The sequence below is a fragment of the Ambystoma mexicanum genome, chromosome 2q (genome assembly GCF_040938575.1).
Source record: "Ambystoma mexicanum isolate Mex_15411 chromosome 2q, UKY_AmexF1_1, whole genome shotgun sequence".
Classification (NCBI taxonomy): Eukaryota; Metazoa; Chordata; class Amphibia; order Caudata; family Ambystomatidae; genus Ambystoma; species Ambystoma mexicanum.
Genome location: NC_090924.1, coordinates 938,189,060 through 938,212,659, shown reverse-complemented (window position 1 = coordinate 938,212,659; position 23,600 = coordinate 938,189,060). Strand labels below are relative to the sequence as shown.

The following is a 23,600-nucleotide window of genomic DNA, read 5'->3' as shown; positions in this document are numbered from 1 at the left end:
AATAATCATCTTCAAAAGGGGCAACCTCTTTGTCGCTGTTGTCTGCCACAATAACAATCTGTTGTTGCCTTTAAGACTCACTTCTCTGTCTTCCACAGTCTCTGGCACTACAGGTTGACATGCGTGACCCCTCGCAATCTTCGATTGTGCGCCTTCTCCCCTGCCTTCCTGCGTGCCTGTTACTTGCGTGGTCCCTCACAATCCCGGATCGCGTGTGCTCTAGTGCCCTCGCCATCCTCAGCCTCGCTAGCACCTGCGTGGTCCGCCGCAATCCCTGATCGCGTGGTTCCATGCACTTCCAGCCTGGTTTCGCTAGCAGCTGCGTGTCCCTAACTGCATGGTCCTTTGCAATTCCCTGGCCGCATGTTCCACGTAACTCCCTACCGTATGTTCCTTGCACTTACATCCTTGGTTAATTGCACCGCACGTCCCTGACCAATTGGTCTCTAGCAACTCCTGACCACATGTGCCTCGTGCCCACCTCTCCATCGTCCTGCACCCACCCACGCGCCCCCTTTACTCTTCCTCACTGACTGCCCTGTTTTGCATTGTGGTCTGCTGACCTCTTCCTTCTCCTAGGTTCCATTTGTTGATTGTCTTGTCCTTTTGTATACTGTTCTGTGATCTGCTGTGCTGTACACTCCTTTAGGTTCTCTTTTAGCTACCACTCGGTTCTTTATGCCTTAGTAACCTGATCTGCCTACTGGACAGCCTTTTTTCTGCCTGCTCTTCCATTTGAGCTCTTGTCTACTTAGTTAAATTGTCTACTATTGTCTGTCTCGTCTGCTTGCACCCCTCCTTCTATACTCCCCTAATGTCTCCCCCCTACATTTCCCCTCCACCCCTCTTCTCTCACCTGCCCTATGGTGCTCTGTTTCTCCTATTTTTTCAAACTGCTTCTCTATCAACTATCCTGCTCTCCCCCTTAAGACTCGTAGGAAGAAGTTCAAAAGGGATATCCTGGTCTCCAACCCAGGCCTCCCAATTACTGCTTTTTCTACATTCCTGGCAGGTGAGTGGTGTGCCCTTAAGCTCCATATTGTCCCAAATTGCATTTAAAAAAATGTTTTTACAACCCCCACTCGCCCGCATCTCCCCTCGAGTGCTTTCCTGCTTCCTCCCGCCTCCCAGCCCGCCCACCGCCCGTGATTGGTTCTCCACCAAGGTCGTAAGTGACTTCTCCAGGGCAGCCCTCTGCCCATATAGCCCCTGTGGGTAAGGGCCCAAGGCAAAGGGCGGCTCCCACAGATGCGGCTCCAGATCGTGTCTGCAGGTGTCAGCCGGGGAAGCCAGTGGCCAGCTGCCAACCAGCAACAAGCCAGTAAGGCAAGTGTAGCCAAGGTAGCTCCCACCTTACAAAATACCAATCTCGTTAAACGTTAGTCTGCATTACACCTTAATAAGCAATTCAGACTGACCTGTGTTAAAATAATATGTCGTAGACTCCTTCAACTTGCTCTCTTAAGACTGTCTAGCATCTAGATAGTGCGCTCAAAAGATTACTGCGTTATACTCTGCCCTCTTAAGACTCTTGCATCTAGATAGCGAGTCCAAGTGGTTACTGTGTTGTTTTTTCTGCCTGTCGCACTTTAGAACCGTTGCACTTTAGCTACTACTGTGTTGTATTCTGCCAGTCTAAAACGTGTAGAATTGTTCCTATTTTGCATTTCTCACATCTAGATGGTGTGTCCAGGAGATTACCGTGCTGTATTTTGTCCTCTTAGCCTGTCTCGCATCTAGATATTGCGCTCAAAAGATTACTGTGTTGTACTCTGCCCTCTTAAGATTGTCTCGCATCCAGATTGTGAGTCCAAGAGATTACTGTTTTTCTGCCTGTCACACACTTTAGAACTGTTGCACCTTAGCGACTATTGTGTTGTATTCTGCCAGTCTAAAACGCTTAAGAAATTGATCCTATTCGCCTATCCCACATCTTAATAGTGCACCAAAGAGATTACTGTGTTGGTTTTGCCTGTCTCCCTCACTTAAGATTGTTGCGCCTTAGTTACTACTGTGTTGTACTCTTCCAGAAATTGTTCCTGTTAACCTATATCACATCTATAGTGTGTGCCGACGAGATTACTGTGTTGTAGTCCGACAGTCTGTAACGCTTATAAACTGTCCTTCTTAGGCTCACATCCAGAAAGTCCAATCAAGAAATTGCTGTGTTGCTTCTGCCTGGCTCACATTACCCTTATTAGCCATACTTGCATCTACTTAGTACTCCCTATAGATTGTGTTGCCTCCCCTACAACTGCCACCTGAGATAGTACTGTAACTCACCTGCACACGTTTCTAAGCGCCCTTTCCTCATCTTGCCCTCCACCCTATCCCAACTTCCTAATCATCTCCCACGCCCACGGCGTCCAGATCCTAGGCACAAGCTCTACATCCAGGGCCATCTATCAGCACTAGCTCATCAATACCTAGACTCCCTTCACCAGATGGAGACCCCCAACTCGGAAGAATCCCCCTCTCACACCCATCCCGATCCCTAGAATCCTCCCTCCCCTTCTTACTCACCACGGCACGCCGCCCGTGCTCTGGCACCCACCTTCTCAAGCCCCCCATCATTCCTCCCCTGAGCACAACCCTATAAACCCTCAAGCCCACTTCAATTCAGCCTAACGCCACGTGCCCACTCTCCTACCACCACCCCACATCAAACTCTAAACTCAGAGGTGCACTCTGGTTGTGCCAACCACCTCCCTCTGCAGAACCCTATTCTCCCCCCCCAAACTCAATGCCCCACCCTCCCTCTGCTAGCTATTGAGAACTCCTTAATACCCCACGCCAAGACTCCTCACCCCCTTTCAAATGCCCATGCCAGAGGAGCCTGCTGGCACTCCAAACATCTCAAATGCTCATATTCCTCTACTCCTTCCACCCTCCATCGAACATCCCTCCCTCCCTTTCACCCCCCATACCTCTGAGTCCCTCTCCCCTAACCCACCACAGAACTGCCCTCAAAGTAGAAAGCGAGCCTGGTCCCCCTCCTTGACTGTCTACTCCTCACCACTTCTACCTCAACCTGGCCTCCCAACCACTCCCTTCCCTACCCCAACACACTCCCCCTACCCTGGCCCTGCTTCCACCCCCCTCTCTATCTCTCTACTTCCCACCCTGCACACCTTTACCCCCAATCCTTCGAGACTCCCTCCAATGTCTAACCCCTTTTACCCCCTCCACGCACTGACCATCAGTTCACTCTCCCGCCCCTCCTTGGCTCTACCCACACCCCTCACATATCCTCCTCCGCCTGCCTAAATTTCCCTGCCTCTACCGATTTAACCCAATCCCCGGTCATTCAGAACCTGCTAGCACTCTACCCCCTCACTACCCCGCCTCTCCCTGTCCCAACGACCCAGAATGTTCCACCACCCTTCCCTCCCTCCCTGCGATTCCCCCATGCCCCTCCTGCTCACACCCCGGTTACCTCCTCCGTGACCAGACCCCACTCCGAAGTCAACTGCATCCTATTTAAGGCCTGCTCTGTAGCGAAAAACAGATGCAGCATCTTCTACCTCCTCTCCTCTGACAAACAAAACCTAGTCTTTATCACTGAAACCTGGCTCTCTGACGACTTTGCCGTGGTTGCACACGAAACGTTCACTCATTCCGCTTAACAGACCTTCCAGAGGAGGCGGCGTGGCAGTCGTCTTCAAATCTCATTTCTCACTCGTTGAATCTCAGACATGCATGCCATCATGTGAATCCCTTCTAGTTAAACTCTCGCTACCCCAGACTTTCTCACTCATCTACAGACCTCCTGGTTACGACAGACATTTCTCAAACAACCTCTGTGATTTGGAGCCACCATTCAAGTAAATCACCGCTCTCTGACTCTACTAGGGGACTTCAATATCTGGTTAGACATTCCCACCAACCCCATGACCCATCCACTGGTCGACAGTTTTGATGCGCTCAACCTATGGACTTTGCCCTCCGGTCCCATGTACCATCCCCAAGCATGCACTTCTGTCCGTGCCTTAGCACATGCACGGTTTGGTTTCTCCAGACCAAGGACTATAGCTAGTCTTCACATTTATGCTGCGTTTTCCCTGCAGGAGCGTCTCTGCGTTCTCCCCGTTCCCCCCCCTTTTCCCTTAGCGCTTCAAAGCGCACCGTGCATAGGCGCTTTGTGGATGAACTATCATATCATATCACTACGCTTACTGTCTACTCTACACCATCACACAATTAGAGTACAGCTATACCCCTCGATAAATTCGGCCTAGCTGTTCACATACGAACAGTACCCCATGAACCCCTTATCACTCTAATAAAACATAGCTATATCCCATGACAAACCGGCCTAGCTGCTCACAAAAGCGTCCAACAGGCCTAACACAGCCAGAACCCAGTCTGGGTGTCCACCGACCAGATTGCACCATTCAACTGATATCTCCACCACCAGACCTAACGCTAGGATGCAGCTACCATTAGGCAATTACATCAGCTGAACACATAACTGGTGCTCCCATTCACCCTACGACACGTTCTCTCTCTATTGACCTGGACTGCGGTCCTTGAGGACGTTCAACCTATCCCCGAAATTCTTTCAAGGCTGGCAACCTTCTCCATAATGCCACTCTTAACTCTTGCTCAGCTGTCGCACTCCTCTGACATCTGCTGCCTCCTGGAAGAACTTGACTGTAAAGATACTGGTGGGGGGTTTCTGTACTTCTGCTCTCTATATGGTAGAGGAGAGGCACCGAGGACCCCAGCCAAGATTCTCTATAAGGTAGCAATGGACGAGCAATCAAGGCCTAGCTTCTCAGGAGGTGATGCAGGCTGGTTCTTAAGTACAGTGTAGTCCCCGAACCCCCGCAAAGGAATGTCCACACACTGTATTACTGAAAACAGTCTTTATATAATTAATATTCAAAGGTATGTACACTACCACAATAACGCACTTTGTACTCAGAAATCAACAATGGTAAATATATACAATTCTAAAGTGGTACCACCAGTATTATCAGATCTCATTTAAGTTCATCAACTATACTGTTAGAATGTCACACAGATCAATAACAAGGAAACCAGCATTAGAGATAGGAGGGAAAGCAAGATGGTTGAAACAATATGCAGAATACTGGCCCTGTTACCTAGACACAGTTCTGTGTGGAGATCCCCTCCGCCCCCCCACCTGGGCAACCTCTAAAATAAAGATAAATAGCACAAGCCCTGTTTATATATTGCTCAGTAGTCTCGTTCTCTCCTATAATGTTTTTACCCCCCCCAATGTACCTGGTCGAGTAGAGATCTTCGATGAAGTTTTGACGGATCCTTCTTTGTTTGTTTATTTATTTGTATTGCGCGCCAGACACGAGGGTAACCGGGCGCAGTGAAAAGAATATACGAAGTTTACAATGTTGCATAGAAATTAGTGTTACAGCAAATTACATTTGAGTGACTCCCTTTCAAGCAGGAGCCACGGATCGTCGAGAGGTGCCGAAGAAGGTAAACTTGGCATTGCCGAGAAGTTTGAGGGTGCCGGGACCACGACGTCGATCCAGGCGGTGCTCGTCGGCGACGACCTGCGAGGATGAGGTGTGCGGGACACCTCAGCGATTGATTGTTCAGGACCGCACAGAGTTTCAGAAGAACTGTGGCCCAGCAAGGGCGTCGAGTCGTCGAAGTCTTTTGGCCTTCAGGTGGCAGGAAACCCACCGGCGGATTCTCCTTGGCGCGGCGACGGCCTCGACTTTCTACGGCAGGATAAAGTGGTCATCGGTGCAGACAAGGCAGTCCTTCGATTCAAATGTTCTTAGGCAAAGGAGCGGGCGGCTCTGGTCGGCGGCGGCATGGCGTCAAGCGGTCCCCTCTTCTGGGGCAACACGACGGGCCTCCAGCGGTTACACAAACCTGCAAACCCTGGTCGACGGCAATGGACTTCAACAGCGGCGAAGTCCTGGTGCTTCACTTCATTCTCCTCAGCGGTCCCGTCTCGGGTTGGCAGCCTTTCGAGGGTCTGACTTCCAGAGAGCTTCGGCGAAGGTTAGCGGTGCTCGATGGTCCCTCGGAGCACGGGAAGAGGGCGCCTTAACAGGTCCTCTCTCGGATCAGTCTTCGACGAATTTGGCAGCTTTCAGATCAGGTCGAAGCAAATGCAACAGCAAGTCTTATTCCAGCTGGGCATCGAGGATCAGCAGTTCCAGTTACTCTTAAAGTGTAGACACAGTTTCTGAACAATTTCCAGTGGTGAGAGGTCCCCAGATAAACTATCCTGTCTCTCATCCACACTGCTGGGTCGCACTCAGCAGCCAATCATACAGAAGGGCATTCATGCAGTCATGCAGTCAGCCAGCCAATCAGGCACACAGTGCATTCAGGCCAGCCTCCTCCCTCTCAGACACTCGCAACAAGGAATGTGGATTGGAACAAGTACCCAGCCACTCAACACTACACACTGCAATCAGAGCAGTTTCGGGCAGGGCTGTCTCAGTCTTTATCTCTCATACCAGAAGCCAGACAGCCACAACAAGAAGTGCATATTGGTCACACACTCCATTCACCAAGGTCCCACCCACAGGGTGTACCCACAACATACAGTCACTGGGAAGGCTCCAGCCAGTTTGGACTGGACTTCACAACAGCACCATATATGGAACTTCCACCCAACAGCCAGTCAGGGGGAAGGGACCGAGTCAGGGCTTCCCAGGACCTGGGGAAAACAAGGTAACCGGCAATAGAAAGCAAGAGGCCACAGGGGCCATCTTGTTTTCTATCAGGAATCCACTGATTCCAGTGGCAGGGCCTGGGTATCCAAAATGGAGGATACTCGGAGCACCTGTCAAATTCAGCATGGAGCTGCCACCAGCCCATACCCTGCTCTGCGGGCCACCCACAGGTGCCCAGAAACATATACTAGGGGCACAGGGTTGTACCCCCACCCATGGGTGTCATGAGGGTATCCCATGGGTCTGTTCACCAAACCAAAAGAGAGAGCTGCACCGCCAGGAGTCCCACAGGAACTCTTGCGCGGAAAACACGACAGAACACACAATAAAAATGCAGTAAAGGACAAGGATACGGAGGCCCTGTCCCTCCGATGCATTTCCAGCATCACAGTGACCTCGGTGTCCTTCGCCTCACTGAGACATAGTTCATGGCCAGCTATGTCACAAGCTTTGACAGTCTCCTCCCTGATGGCTACAAGATCCTCTCTGCACCCAGATCCAACCGTTCCGGAGGGGGCGTAGCCTTGATCTTTCCGGAGTGGATTCCTGCCTCTGTCATTCCTATGCATGCCTAGTCCTCTTTCGAATGCCTTGTCTGCAGGCTTTCGCTCTCTCCTGGACACTCTTGCCATCCCGATCATCTATCGGCCACCTGGTCAGATCACTTCCTTCCTCCCTGAGTGGGTGGAACTTTTCTCCTACCTCCTGGCCTCGACCACTTAAATCCTTCTCCTTGGAGACTTCAGCATCCACCTGGATGGTTACTGTCCCTCCTCTGTACTCTTTTACGACCTCTGTGACGCTCTCTTTCTATTCTCCCCTCTGGCCCGACTCACTCTGCAGGGCACACTCTGGATGTTCTGATCTCCTCAGACCTCCCACTCTCCATCCCTCTGACTACTCCTCTCTCCTGGAGTGATCACTTTCTCCTTTCCTTCCATCGCGCCCTCTCTACCCCTCAGGCCAAGCCAACTCCAGCACTGCCACCTACCTTCTCGGTCTTCCGGCCGATGAAGCGTGCGTCAGTTGAGGCTTTCGCCACCACTTTCTCTCCCCCTCCTCCACCCGGGCTGACTCACATCCTGACAGCTTCACTCTTCTATGTCTGATACTCTTGTCCCTGTCATGAGGATCCGCTTGAAGCCCAAAGCCAAGTGCAATTCCTGGTACAACTCTGACCTTATCGCCCTGAAACGCAAGTGCAGGGAGGCTGAGAGGAAATAGCTAGCTTCTTAAGCACCCACTGTCAACCTGGCCTGCTGCCTGCTCCAAAGGCAATACCGGCCCTCTGTCCGCTCTAAGATGAGAGCCCACATCCAAGCTCACGTTTCTGCAGCATCTAAGAACTTGGACAAACTCTTTAAAATCTCCAAGGAGCTGGCCAATTCTGCTGCAATCTATACCTCTTCTGTCCCCTCCCACCGCCCTACCTTCTCATTTCATCCCTAAAACTCAGGACCCTCTGTCCACCCTCTCTTCCTCTGCTACTCATCCCTCTACTCTCCCATCTACCTTTGGCCCCTCTGCGGCCACCCCTCCTCCCGCTTGCTCTGACTTTCCTCTGTTCTCCCATGATTAGGTGTCTAGACAAGTCCGATCTGTGTAAAGCTTGTCAAAACAGGTTCTTCCAAAACCATCAAGGACCACATTGACACCCTTGCGCCTGCCCTGGATGACTTCTGCAACCACTCTTTCAAAACTGGAGCCCCCCCCCAAGCTTCACCCCGAAGCACTCTTGTGCACCCTCTTCTCAAGAAACCCTCAGCCGACCCCTCCTGCCCGGCTAACAATTGCCCGATCTCCATCACTCCTTTCCTGGGCAAACCCCTGGAAAAGCTAGCCCTTTCCCAGCTTAATCTTCACAATGAATCTGTTGGTTGTCTCCATGACCATCAGTCTGGCTTCAGAACCGCCAGAAGCACGGAAACTGCTCCTCTGTGAAGACCTGCTCTCTAACCTTGATTTTAATCGCCCCTCTGTCGTCATTTCACTCCATCTCTCTTCTTCCTTTGACATGGTCCACCATGCCATGCTGCTCCATCATCTCCGTGATAACCTGGGTATCACCGATTAGGCATTAGCCTGGCTGACCTCTTTCCTCTCGGGTCCCACTTGGGTCCTTTGTTTCCTCTATCTCACTCTACCTGTGGTGTTCCCCAGGGGTATAACCCCTCTCCCTGGCTGTTCAACCAATGCCTGGCACCTCTCGCCCACCGCATTGATGCTCTGTTCCAACTTTCAGTGCTATGCGGATGACTCAGCTCGTTTTCAGGCTCCCCTCTGCAACCTCTTCTCCTTCTCTCATCTCTGACTGTCTGCTATCTAGGAGTGGTGTGCCGCCAACGATCTCTGCCTTAATGCCAGTAAGACGAAGATTCTCCTCATCGGCACACCTGCACCCTCCTTTCCTGTCACTCTCTGGCCGGCCTCCCTTGGCCCTCAATCCGCTCCCACCTGTGAGACTAAGAACCTCTGGGTCATCTTCTAATAAACTCTCCTTTTCTCCTCACATTTCTGATGTCTCGAAGAACTTCCAACTGCACCTCCTCAGAGGTATTCTTCGTTTCCTCTCCTTTCCCCCAAAGTCTCTAGAGCGCTAGTTCTCTCTAGGCTGGACTACTGCAACAGCCTCTTTCTAAACCTGCCTGCTTCTACTCTCCGCCCTCCAACTCATCCAGAACATGACTGCGAGACTTGTCCTTGGCCTCAAGGCCAGGGATCGTATCTCTCCAACACTGAAATCTATGCATTGGCTCCCAGTGGCTGATAGGCTTAAGATCAAGAGCCTCTGCATTCTCCACATGGATTTCTGGGACCTGGGCCTTCAATACCTCCAACTCTCTCTTCGTAAATACCTTCCTACTCTAGCTCTTCGCTCCTCCACCTCCACCTCCCAGCACATACGGCAATCGCACAATCCGAAAAGATGCAACAAAATGCACCAAAACAAAAGCGCCTGCAACTTCAAGTAATCAGTTGTGGTCTCCGCTTGGCTGAAAGATAAGCTAGCTACCAAGAGCTTTGCTGCACCTGCAAGAAAAATATGGATTTCAGCTCTGCGCTGTTGAAAAGAAAAAAAAAACCTGAAACTTAATTGTCCAATTCTGGTCAATCGCATATGGATGGCCAGCGATGCATGCTGATTAGAAAAAAAGCAATCATGAGTGTTCTCCTACCGAGGAGATAGGTTCATGTTGCGCCTGCTTTGAGTGTCCATTCCAGGAAAGCACTACAACAGAGACCACTGCTGCATAATCAAGCCAATAAGATTGAGGGGGGGCTGGGCATTGGGAGACGCGCAAGTCTCACTGCAGTTTTAGTGCAGGTAACTGGCATAAAGCCTAGCTTCATCACAGAATGGCCAAGTGACCACCTTTGGTTGACCCGTAAATAGGTTTATGGTCTTTCCATCAATGGAAATGCATCGAAATGCAAATCCATCGATGGAAATCCATTGAATGCCTGCCATTGCATCGAAATGCTATCTTTTACATGTAAAAGTTCATTTCCATCGAAATGAGTCCAACTATATAAATGGACAAGTTTAGATGGATATGCGCTTTAAAATGTAAAAAAACAGCATTTTGATGCATTTTTTTGTAATGTTAATACTTTACATGGAGCTGTCCAGAGCTGAAATTTTGTAACAGCCTAGCTCCTTGTGATGTTTTAATGTTTATTGTATATTGGCAGGGTTCACCCCCAGCCCCCCCAACCCCCACGCACGCCCCCTAACCTAACCCTATTCCAACCCTAACCATTAATATAACCCTAAATCTAAACCTAACTCTAAATCTAACCCTAGCTCCAACCCTAACCCCAATCTTAAACCTTAATCTAACCCTAGCCCCTAATTTAACCCTACCTCTAAACCCAATTATCCATCGAAATTAACCATCAAAACATATTCAATGAATATGCTTTTTGATGGAAAGGCAATTCAATGAATAATTTTCGATGGAAAGGTATTCGATGAATAATTTTTAGATGGAAAGTCCCGATACCTCATAAATACAATCCAGGAGCTGAGCCTGCACACTTACTGGCATTTTGTTCTAGTGTCCCTTGGAGGGTATTGAAGATTTCAAGTCTCCTGTGTCTTCAGGTGAAGACACAACAAGAGTTCAACCTCCTGTCTTAGTCAGGTTCTCAGTCAACTGGGCAGTGGGGGACGACACATCAATCTCACAACAGAGCCCTCTATTCAAAGGTCATTGCTATGCTTTCTCCTTTCTTGGCTAAGTAGTTAACATTGTTGTTAGAGTTTAGTGAATGATAGTAGGGGCTATCCCATGACTTTGCTTTACCATCTAGATGAAGATTCTTGCAACTGGAACAAATCTCCTAAAAATATAGCAAACAAGGCTGCAGGAAAATAACTTATGAGTACTTCCCACAGATTCAACTTGTTTGTGTACTCATTTAATTCATTTTCTAGATATTGAAAATGGATTGTAATCAAAACCCTAAGGGAGATTGACCACCTTGTTACAGATTGACCTCAAAGAGCATAATGGACAGTTGTGTAAATAGAATTGATGCCTCCTTTTGCGCCTAGACTACTTGACTCCCTCTACCAGGGCACGCCTGCATATCAACTCAGAAAGCTCAAAAGGATACAAAACGCTGCAGCAAGCCTCCTCCTTGCACTCATCCCACAGAGAACACCTCTCCCGCACTCGCGATACTTCACTGGCTGCCCATCAGCCAACCGACCTCTTTCAAAGCCATGTGAATTACCCACTGCGCCATCCACGAAAAGGGCCCTGAATTCCTCCAAAACAAGTGGCACGCTACCGCCCCACCTGAATCATCAGATCAGGATCTGCATACCTCCTGGTAGACCCTCTTTCAAGTTCTCCAGACTAGAGGTGCCTGTTTCCCCATCCTTGCACCCACCTTCTGGAACTCCCCACCCTATCTCATAGAGATTCACCTGGCCTTTAGGAAAGCCCTCAAAACCTGGCTGTTACACCCCCATCCTGATCCCACCGCTTCACCGCCCTCTCCCCTACCACTTGCACACTAGCTTTATCCAGCAGTCACCCCCGCACACTCCCGCCCACACATTCCTCTCTCAGCTACCTTCCTCATCTCTCCATCTTTTGTGCTCCGCAACTTCAAACTCCGCTTTCGGCGCCGCCAACCCCATATGGTGGACCCAAAAAGGTAATCCAGCAGCTGCACATAAGAATCCTGACAGTGGGCCCGGGTATTGCACCCATATGGATTCAGAGGGTGGGCAATGCATTGTACTTAAACTACACCTCCGAAAAATCACTCAAATATTCCGGGAGGATGACGATCGGGCACATCGGATCCCTCTTTCGTAGTTGATATTGTATGTAACTGTAAAGCACATGAGGGCGGGCTATGCAGCCATAACAAAACATGCAAGTGGGGGCCTTGTTCGCACTAGAAGGAACCGTGGTGAGTATTATGCTTTCATTTAGCACTTAGATTGTCAGTGAAAAGTAGTACTGCTCTTTGTGCATAGATGGAATCCAGGATGTAGAGATTGTTGTTTGTACAACTAACCCATTTTCTCCCCTTGCACGCTGCACCTTTGTAACTTTGCAGACGGCACAGGCTCATTCCGCACACCTTGCACGCGCATATAACAAACACTACTGCGCAACACTTCTGCCATTAGAATAAAGTTATCTTTAACTAACAAAAATCAAACTGTAGCTCTTCACATAATTTGCTGTCATCTTAGTCATCTTAAACACAACCACCCCTGTTTAGTTCATAGTTTACCTTTGCTCCGCCCATCCACATGCCCTTCAGACATGGATGACTAGCACCCTCACATAACTTTAATGGCTGAAATGCACACATGCATAATAGCGCCTCCCAACCTCTCCCAAATTTTCCACTCCATTCCCTTGAAGGACGGTCAAACAGTGCGTTGGGACTATAATTATGGTGAAATGCGCTATGAAAATGCAAAATGGATGAATATTGTAAGCAGTGGAATGGACAGATTTGCAGTGTTTGAACGTTTTGTGTATTTACTGACAAGTCATTGACCGTGTTTAGGGGTTGACACAGGTTGCAATGCAACATATGACTTAACAAAGTGCTATGCTCCCAAGACTCTCTATCCTAACTGTCAATGGGAGAGGGGATGCCTGTACGTTAGTGCACTACCCCTATACACAGCAACACCAAATAACTGATGACCAGGCGTTTGTGCTACACTAACTGAGAGCAAGACACCACTGTTAACCCTACTCCACACCATTGCTGCCTCTTTAGATTCTTTTTCATCTCATGCTGTTAGAATTCTAGGTTGTGCGACTATTGTTGCTCCTGTCTGGCATGTTTCAACCTTCTGTGATATTGTTGGAGGTTGAAGGCTCGGAGCCATCTCTTGTGAAGCCATTTGCGGCGGAAGGTGCTTATGGATTGAAGGCGGGGAAGTGCTTATGATTTGAGGGCGGGGAAGTGCTTATGATCTCATTCCCTCCAGCCTTTCAATGTTTGTGAAATGAATGTAGTGTAGACATTACTGCTAATGGCAGGAATGGGATTTTACTCTAGTGAATAATCAGTGGTCAAATGTGGCCCTATAAGCTAATGATGCACATTTTTGCTTTGTAACCCCTGAAAAGGAGTCCTTCTGACCCATAACCTTATCTCAGCGGCAAGTATGCTGCAGATTAAACATGCATGCATCAATCGTATAGTGATTCAGTATATTGCTATTTGCACATTTCTGTATGTCAATACCAAACGTGTAATGGAAGCTATGTTTCCAAGTTGCTTGTCAGCAACAGTCTATGTGGGTAGAGTGACTATTTTTACAGGACCGTTTGAAAGACATATTTCATTAAATGGGCATGTTGTAGACCAAAGCATGAAGTGCATTCTTATTGTTGAATAGAGTGCACTTGTTCTCCTGAGTTGTGACTGTTATTTATTTGATCCTGCCTAATTCTTTTGGGCCTGTATTTCATTTTACAGTGCACTGACGCAGTTTTTTCAGCTCTTCCCTGAATATCAAAAGAATGACTTTTATGCTACTGGAGAGGTGAGTTAAATACGATATTGTAGCACAGATGGCGTGTGATTGAGAACATCACTGGACATCGTGTTTATGAAGTTAAAATAGTATTTTTATAGAAACAATTTGGTCTGTACAGATTGGAAAAAACTAAACTCATTCCCTGATGAAAGCATAAATATTGGTGGGGTTTCAATTTCTACAAGCCTTTTTTTCTTAATAAAGTAATCCTGAACCAGAAAGACAATCGATTGCCTCTTTGAGTTAGAGGGTTAAATAATTGTGGTACTCAAATCATGAATTATGTCTTGACTGCTGCCTACATTTGTTAGATCGTTGAAAGCTCAGCATCAGTTTTAACACCCAAGCTTTTCCCTCTTCTCAACTGGCAATATCCTACATTCTGGAGTTGCAAGATTTGATATATACTGGGGAGACCAGATTTTTTCTAATGCATTTCAATCTAAAATCACCCTGATTAAAGGGAGTAGCCTTTTATATATTTCGCAGAATGAGAAAACACGACTTTTACTGCATGTAGCACAGCTTATTTATATATGTTGTCTGTAGGACTAAATTAATTACCTGGGTGGCAGCACTACAGTTTCTTCATGCAGTAATTTGGTCACAGCACTAAAATATTCCATTTGGTGTTTGAACCATAGGCATGTGCACTTACTATATCAAATTTGCCTGGACCTTAGTATAATAGCAACCTCGTCTGTCTCCTGTCCCCTCCCCTTACTTTGCCCCAGCCCCCTCCAGCACTATCGGAAATGCCGTCAGGCCTAGTACGATAGTCGCCTGTTGTGTTTCTTCCCTCCCTTTCTGCACCCCTCTCCCTCACCTTTTTGTTTTTCTCTGGCTCTACCAGAAATGTTAGGCCTAGTATGGTAGTCGCCTGCCTGTTTCCATTTCCTTCCGACTCTCCACCTCCCTTCCTTAGCTCTTAAACTATCTGAAATGGCGTTGCACCGAGTACGATTTTTAATTTCACAACCTTACTGTCCATGGCCTGTAAGAATGTCATTGTATTTTCCTTTGTTCCCTCCCTTGCCTTGAAGCGCTTTGAAACACAAAGTGTATAGGCGCTATATAAAAAAAACTATCCAATCATATCTACTGATTGGAATCCAGTTGAATTAATGTGAATCGTAATAAAGGCTTAACAGTAGAAGAAACATATGAAATTGAATACTACAAAGTTTTAATCAAAGGAAAATGACATGCAAATAGAGACAAAGAATGGAATCAGGGTCATGATAACAAGCACTCTTATGTAGAGAAACCACACGTATTAGGATTTGAACCTTTCAAATTTTTTGAGTTATAGCTCCATATGTTTAAAATAATTTGAGCCTATTTTAAACCCAACCATGTTATAGAAGGGTTTAAACTAATTTAAAGATGTATTGGCATGTCCCTAGTATGAATTCATTATTTCGAATCCATAATTGCATTCTGCAACATTGTAGCATCACAATAGTGCTGATTGATTATGTTAATAGTCAAGGAAAAACATTAGTTGCAGGGACGTTAAGGTGAGACCTTAACACAACAAAACCCCTGAAATTCACAGCCTGTGATCACATCGCTATTACTGATCACATCACTAATTACATTACAACAGTAACTGGCATTAAGCATGGCCTTCACCCATGGTCAGTGTGCATGGCCAAATATATTTTCACATGAATGGGTACTAGTCGTGACCATCAGTTATGGACAGTGGTCATAATTTTCAACCATGTGCACTGAATATTTTAAAACATAACACGCTACCAACCATAGATTTTGGCCATTACAAGTGGTTACAGCTTTCAACTGTGTCGACTGTATATTATATACACTGATCAGGCACCTGCCATGGACTTTAGCACAATACTGGCCAGTGGCCACAATATTTGGCTGTGCCCACTATATATTCTAACATAAATGGGCCACTAGCCATGGCCTTTGACCTTGAGCAGTTTTTACATCTTTTGGACATGTTCACTGTATATTTTAAAATAATAAAATGCAATAAGCAATGGCTGTGCCCACTGTGTATTATATACACTAACCAGCTGCTAGCCTTGGCATTCAACACAATACTTGCCAGTGGCTATGGCCTTTGGCTGTGCCGATTGTATATTCTAACATATTAATGGGCAACAGCTATGGCCTTTAGCCGTAGCCACAGATTACAGCTTTCAACGTTGCCCACTGTATATTTTAAAACAGTGACAGGCTACTAGGCATGACCTTTAATCATGCACATTAGTATTATTGAACACTCCCCGACCACCAGCTATGGCCTTTGGTGCTGGCCAGTGACCCAGCCTTTGTCATGGCCAAGTCCACAGCCCAAATTGTTGTTAAGCCGGTCAGGTGGCACAGTGAGTAGAGCGCTCGGTTTGACATCCGTGTAGAGCCTGCTAACGCAGGTTCGAATCCCGGCGGGGCCAAACTCAGCCTTTCATCCTTCCGAGGTCGATAAATGAGCACCACACACGGTGGGTAATAATAAGCAGCGCTCGGATACCTGAGGGTTCGTAGCGCTATATAAATGCTGAATTATTATTATTATTATTATGGTAATCAAAGTTTTCATGAACGAGCACATAAATTAGTCTAATTCTATTATTGATATCGGTTCTATACAATGTAATTAGGAAATGTACAGTGAGATTAAATTCTTTTCCATGGACCACGCACTTTGGTTAAGCAGCGTGCTACCAGCCCCTTTATGGCCGGTCTCTTGGTGACTGTTGATACACCGCACAACCACAACTAACCACTTTTAAGCAGCATGAAACAAGGAAAAAATGACCGGCTGCAAGAATAACATATGCCAAGGTACCTTCTGCACCCATAGCGAAAATCAAAAGCTGTCACCCATGAATGTATTGCAGAGTAAGTGAACATTAAAGTGAAATATACAAATGTAGTTCATTTGACCTTGCGCAAGACAAAATAGCATTGAACTTTAAAAAACAAAAAAGTAATTCCCACCAGAAACAACCCGACAGTGGAAATGTTCCAATAAATATGCTAGCAAAGTATAAAAGTGCTCACCTTTATGTCGTGAAATGTTCCATTGAAAATAAAATCCCAATACAAAACAATTGTTTGTGGTCTTGTGGGTAAGCGTCTGCACTGCGAAGATGACATGAGTAAAATCCTAGTATCCAAATAATTGACCAAGCTTGCCAACCTCAAACAAAAAAAACGGGGTTGCGTCCACCCTTTGAAAAAAAAGTTACGCTGTCCACCCATATGGTGACCTGAAAAGCAGCCACAATCGGGGGGGAAATAACTGCACCAGTGTCCAGGATTACAAACGTTCTTGCCACATTGTGGGCAAATACTCATGATTTACTTGCCCTCTCATCATTTCCCCTCCTGACCCCCATGTCTGGCTTTCAACAATACTTTGCTTTATAAACTTGAAAAATACACATACCATAGTGTTACTCAAATATATAAATCCTTATAGAACTGGTAGGCAAAAGGTGTACAATTGTGGCATTATTCCCCCATCTTGACTTTGTAACTACAAATAGCAGAATGCAATGCGGAGTGTAGCAGTCTTGGTGTGTCTTTACAAGAGTCTGTCTACCTTCTGCATTCATCAGAAGGCGGAAACTGCTGAAAATCTTATTTGGGTCGCAGAGTGGGGCAGTCTCTGTCATCGCGGCTATATGGAGGGCGAAAGTGCTGTTGGATGTTTGAAGCTTGTTAGCTGACTGACAATCCATCCATCCATCCGGACAGCTACAACTTCTCCTGTGAGTCAGCCCTGCTTGTTGTTTTGCCCTCTTTCTTACTCCCTTGCTGCATCTTTATTCGCGAGGATCCCTGGTAACATCTGAAAGTGCAATTACTGAGTTGCCCAGCCTCCAGGCTAACGGTTTTGGCTTAAGTGGTGAAAGTGTCCGTCTAGGGCTACCCCATAAGTCTAAATTGAGTTTACAAGACTCACATTTATTTCCTTGTTCCAATTGGTTCTCTTCTGTGGAATTGTTTATATGGCCGGGAAAAAAAAGAGAACCAGCATTGTGCAAATGGCGTCCAACCGGCCTTCCACTCGAAGGCAGGGCAGGAACCGTGCAGAATTCTCTTCTTCTCTGCATCTCTGCAAGCCCCCGACCCAGACGGCGACATGGGGTATAAACCTATTAACCAGCCAGACGCCATGGAGGTCTCGGTTGCCGAGATGTACATATGTCGGCAATCAAGTGGCAGCGGAAGGGGCGGATAAGCTCCCACTTTTATCGCCCTTAAACTCATAGCATTGGAAAATTAAAACTGGTGGGAAACTCCCTAATGGAGCTCTGTCCTATGAGTTCTGATGAGACTTTCGAGCCAGAACTCGAGCCAGAACATGAGCTCTGCCCTTGTCCCTTGACTCCAAGAAGTGCTTCTAAAGACCGGCCATTTACCCCCATATCCTTCATCTTAAGCACAGCCTGGAGAGAGCGGGATTTGGTTTTAGACTCGCGGAATAGAGCTTGATGTCGGGAGGGATCTTAAGATACACTCATGGCATGACATGTATGACCATGAGCTGGACCCTGAGGATGTCTTTACACGGCCGGAATCCCCTGATTTTGCGATTGATTACACAACCTTCAAGATTCCAAATCCACCCAATCTTGTGGATGGCTTAATCATAACGAACACTTCCATTTGAGTCTCAGTACTCGGCTATAGCTGAAAAGTTGACGATAGATAGGGAGCTAATAAAGAAGGCCATGGAAGCCCAGTGAAGCAACAGTGGCACTTGTAACCATTCTTCCCTGCTCTTTACACTGGCTCAAGCCAGGAGTTGGCTAGAAGAGGGATCCTTGCTTGGAAGTATGGGCATAAAAGTGTGGTACCAGGATAAATCCCTATCAAAGCGGGTGGAACCTTCTATTACCCCGATGAGAGTAACCGCGAGCGAGCACCATTTGGAGGATGGGCTGAAGGATATTCCCTCTACGACTGATATTGTCGCATAGAGGCTGCCAAATTGTGTGGCTCCTGATAAAACCTCCCCCTCTAACTCTAGCGAACTAGATGACTCCTACACAAGTCATGGCTCATCATTTAGAAATCAAGTCCAAATTACCCTGTCAATGGATCATATTCAATCTACTATAATGTCTACATTATTAGTCTCTCTTAATCCATTGACTAAGCTATATGAATGTTTAAATGATATCATCAAATAGCAAGCATCCCTATTGATAGCAGCTAATACAAAATTGCTGCTTCTGAAATCTTTTCTGGACACATTGAGAGGCAGGCTGGTTAGAGAGGCGGAAATCTCCCGGTAAGGGCGAGAGGAGGCTCTAATGAAGAAAAATGTCTTATGGCTGCAATTCTGGAGTTATTGAACTGGATAATGTAGTCAAAAGATCCAGTGCATAAATCAAATTGCCTACAAGTTCATAATGATAATGACAAAATGGTCTCTGATCATGTTGAATTAACAGCAAAATCTACGGAGGCAAGTACTGTATATAACAGTCTGTTTGTTCTCAGACCAACTTTCAACAAACAATTGATCTAACAAGTTCTGAGGGAACGCAAAGGCTGGGAAAATCCATGGAGGCTAAATCTGACACAGGGTCTTCAGAGGTACCCTTGTGTGTACAATGCTATGTAGTCTTTGAGAAACCGAAAAAAAACAAGAGTGTAGGAAAAAGACTGATGGAGCACAACAGAAAAAGACCAAAAATCAGGCAAATAAGAACAAGCCAAAATCCAATGGATCTAGAGTATTTTTGAGTAAACTGAGGGTTCTACCAGCGTCGAAATCAATAGTATTAAGAATTCCAGCTTCAAATATCGATATGAGAGCTGGAAAAAAATAGTAGGTAAAGGTACACCTACTAAGGCTGCTCGAATGGATGTGGTCATGGATGAAGAGATGCTTCGCTGATTGGATCTCTCCACTCATTCTGACGATCAAATCGACGAGGAAGCAGAATCTGAAGAACTACCTCAAACTGATGAACATTTAATCCAGTCTATTACGTCTCTTTCCTCTAATCACTTAAATATTCCTGCAGAAATAAAGATGAGGCCTTGCCCTCTCAGACTTTCCTTACACTGGAAGAAAAAAGAAGCTTAACCACCTGCCCTAAAAATAAAGAGAAATCCATTGAGGGAACTCATGCAAGAAGCTACCAGAGGGGAGATTCATTGAGAAATAAAATCTCCAGCATACGGGCTAAGGATGGTAACCCTAATTTGGTGGTAGCAATCGAAAGACTGATTACAGCAGAGGATGTCTTAATTTTATTGGAACTTTTACATGTCCCTAAACTAAGGAATATTAAATCCCAAGACCTTAAAATAGTGTTGCTCGTAAATGAGGCACGGATGGATTGGATTATTTTACATCTACACTCACGTTTGGTGCGAAGTACTCTGCTTGAATCAGCTGATCACCTACTTCCTTTAGGATTTGAAATTACTGAAAAACCTTATGCGGAGTTGTGGAATCCTCAACCTATTAAATGTCTGCAAAAAAAGTCCACCGAAATGGGTAACTAGAAGGAACAAAAGTGTATGTCCATCACAGATCCATTCGATGTCGGAACCCTGGACCACATCCCAAACTAAAAAAGTGAAGGACCGCTGTCTTTTGCAAATAAGTACAGACTAAACGAGGCAAGGGAAACTCGTTCAGGGTGGCTCAGGAACTCAATACGCAAATGGAAGCGATTCAAGACTGGTAATGGTTTGAGATTAATATTTGAAGGAGGAGGAAAGATCACCATTGTGTTGGTGGTCATGGAATACCAGAGGCCACATACACTTGTTTCAATCTAATGGTTTGGAGTTCGAAAAATATGACGTCCTTTATTTATGGGAGGCTTGGCTTTCAACTTTGCCTTTTTGTGATGGCTATGATGTTCATGTTAATCCAGCTATGTCCAGTCATGGCGCCCACCTTCAGGTCTCCTTACAATGATTAAGATGGGTAGGGGTTTGAGCACAGTGGCTAGTATAAACTCGAACCCATATGTTCAAATCACAACCATAACTTGGGATCCTCCAGGATGTTTTATCTAAAATGTGACTCGTTGTTTTCAATGTTTATTGGAAACCTTTCTCTAGGATCAATTCTTTTATTGATGTAGTTATGTCTTCTATTGATGGGGTATTTGCAAAAGAGAATAATTGCCATGTTATATGTGAAGACCTTAATTTAAGATGCTTGGATGATAAGGGAAAGATGCTCTGTCAGTCTAATCTGGAGAAAAAGGCCTGGTCATGGACAACAGAACTTAGAGCGTAATATACTCATGTTGAATGGGCATACTCAGGGTGACATCCCGGCTAAATTCACATGGGCTCGGGCTCACAACTTTCTTAGATTATTTTTTGTTCCTACTAGCATCCTAAAATTGATAAATTAATTGCTTGTCCTACCCATGTCGCAGAGTGACCATAGTTTACGCCAGATAAAATGATGGGAGGGAAGCTCCAGAGCAATAATGGGAACTGAAATAATGCAGGTCTCCCAAGCAGGTACTAGATTGAGAATTCAGTGCAAGGAAGTTCCTTGGGTGGTAGAGGACCTGAACAGTTGGATCAAAATAAGGGTGATCTTTTACATTATGAAATAATATTGATGCACTTCCAAGCCAAAACTAATCTAGGCCCTCGCCATGGCACAACGCAGATCCTCTATTATAATAAAGCATTAGTGGAGCGTAAGAAAATCTATCGCGCTGATTTAAGCAAACTGCTTTGTCTGAAGACAAATGGGTCTTGATAAAACAAAGAAAACCACAATACTGTAATTGGCTCCATTCCTCTAAGGCCACTCGCCTTCAGCATGATGCAGAAGAAATGTTTAAAGCCATGGCAAAAGGAATTCTAGAGACCTGTGGGCTCTTATTAACAATGAGGTCTTCCAACCAGCAAGTATGATGTCAGCTGTGTCTGATGTTAATTGGGGCAACCACTTCTCGCAGCTTTTTGCTTTAAGGACATTAAATGGGCCTGATCCCGGGGGATATAATATCCTCAGTAAAATTGAACATTTGGGAGAGTATCAAACCCCTGGTAGAAAAAACAAAAAGCAGGCTGATCATGAATGGGTAATTGAAATTGATAAAGAAGCTGCTTGTGTTTTTAATAAAAAAAAATCCTCTATGGCAGCTGGGCCCGATGGCCTAACTAATGAAATACTAAACCAGTATCCCTCGGAATGGGCAGACATTTGTTTAATATTATTTAACAATATACCAGGATCGTGGAAATCCGCCCTATTAATACCTATCTTTAAAAAAGGCTCACGGGGGGGGGGGGGGGTTGGGTGCTGTTGCGCAAACAAGATGGCCTCCTAGGAGTGGAGCTCCTCTCCGGCATATAATCCTTTACAAGATTTATCCTATTTCTGCCCTTCCTCGAGCTACATAAACAGCAGTATTGACCAAAGCAGCTACTCAGGATCATCCTGTTAAAACAACGGGTGGAATCGGACCCCAGGTGCCCTGTTGCTGACCTGGTCACGGACGCGGGGCCCCGGCCCGCTCTGAGGCTCCGGGGTGATCAACGCAAGCACCGCAGCTCTGGACAGCACGCGGACCCTGCGGAGGGCGGTGCAGAAGGAGGAAGGAGACGCCGTCGACCCGAACTGCTCCAAGAATCAACAGACGAAGCACTCCATCCGTACATCGAGGACGGTGTCCTCTCTGGTGGGACTTGCCCCGACCGCCTCCCTGCATCCGCCGGGCTGCGTGTGCCCAGCGCTGCTCCGCCCTTTCGCCACTGCAGGCATCCTGCGCCCCCTTTACGGCCTCGGGCGGTACCGATCGTGCAGAACCCATATTGCTGGCCGCAAACTCTGCTCGGCAACAAACGAATCTTAGAACCCGGCGGCCCCGACTTTACCCCTGCGGGCTGGCCGAGGGTGCGACAGCGCAAGACTTCTCGGCGCATGTGCATAGTGCGGTTGGCCCGCCTTGACGGACGCGGGGGGTGAACGAACGGCGCAGGCACCTACATAAGAGTGCGTTGTTCGCTCGTCCCAGACAAGTGAGCGGGGGACAGTGGAGAAAAACCCCTGCTGTGTCGCAAAAAGCCCACATTAAGCGCTAATTAAACACTCACCTCGCGTGTGGAGCACCCTGGGACCGTGGCTGGCAGCACTGTTGGAGCACAATACTCCTTAGGCACAGACTGGGTAAATCCAAGGGAGGACTACACAAACTCTGCCTTGGAGCACTTAAACCCAGCGTAATCCGTGGCAGGAATGCCAAAAGGCCCCCAGGTGCACTAGCCTCAGGACAAGCCACTCCACCTGTCCAACTCCTGCGCAGGAACTAATAGTCTCATCTGCTAACGCCCCTGGATCTGCCCAACCTCAAATACAACCGATCCTCACCTTCTACACACACCACATGTGCTGAGGGCGTCGCATCCTCAAGACAGAGCAAACGAAGTGGAGCTTCTTTTCTCTCACGACAGCAATCCTTACAATACACGACTACGTGGGAGGACACAGTCCATCTCTGAGAACGCTGGTAGTCCGCTGGAAATTAGTCATCCTGATCTCACCCAACCCATCCGTCCACGGCATACCTCACAGTTACAGAGCAACACTTCACTGTGCCCGGGTGGTGAGAATATTTCTTCAACACCCCAGTCAACTCAACCCTGATAACAATTGGGCACCTCAGCGAAATTAATGAAACGCATGCTGGGATGCTGACTAGCAAATCTCCCCCGGCACATCCACTTCTATCACCCAAAGCCTCCTAATGCTTTTTTTGCCGAGTGTTGGGGCAGATGGGACACTAGGACCTGAAACCTGCAGTGGCTACCGCAGAAGAACACCCCACCTGGTGGGCAGCGTGGGCGCAGCCTTGTTCATGGATCACAGGGAATTCCTATCCTTGGGGCCATTCACGTCCCTCACC

The 23,600-nt window shown here is 46.9% G+C and overlaps 1 protein-coding gene across 1 annotated transcript in view; it reads left to right on the top strand.

The window, feature by feature from the left end:
- CPVL (carboxypeptidase vitellogenic like) overlaps positions 1 to 23,600 on the top strand; it is a 1,072,295-nt gene that overhangs the window by 350,333 nt on the left and 698,362 nt on the right. The window contains exon 7 of the mRNA XM_069648246.1: positions 13,653 to 13,719. Coding sequence (XP_069504347.1) covers positions 13,653 to 13,719 — 67 coding nt within the window. The remainder of the gene's footprint in view (positions 1 to 13,652; positions 13,720 to 23,600) is intronic.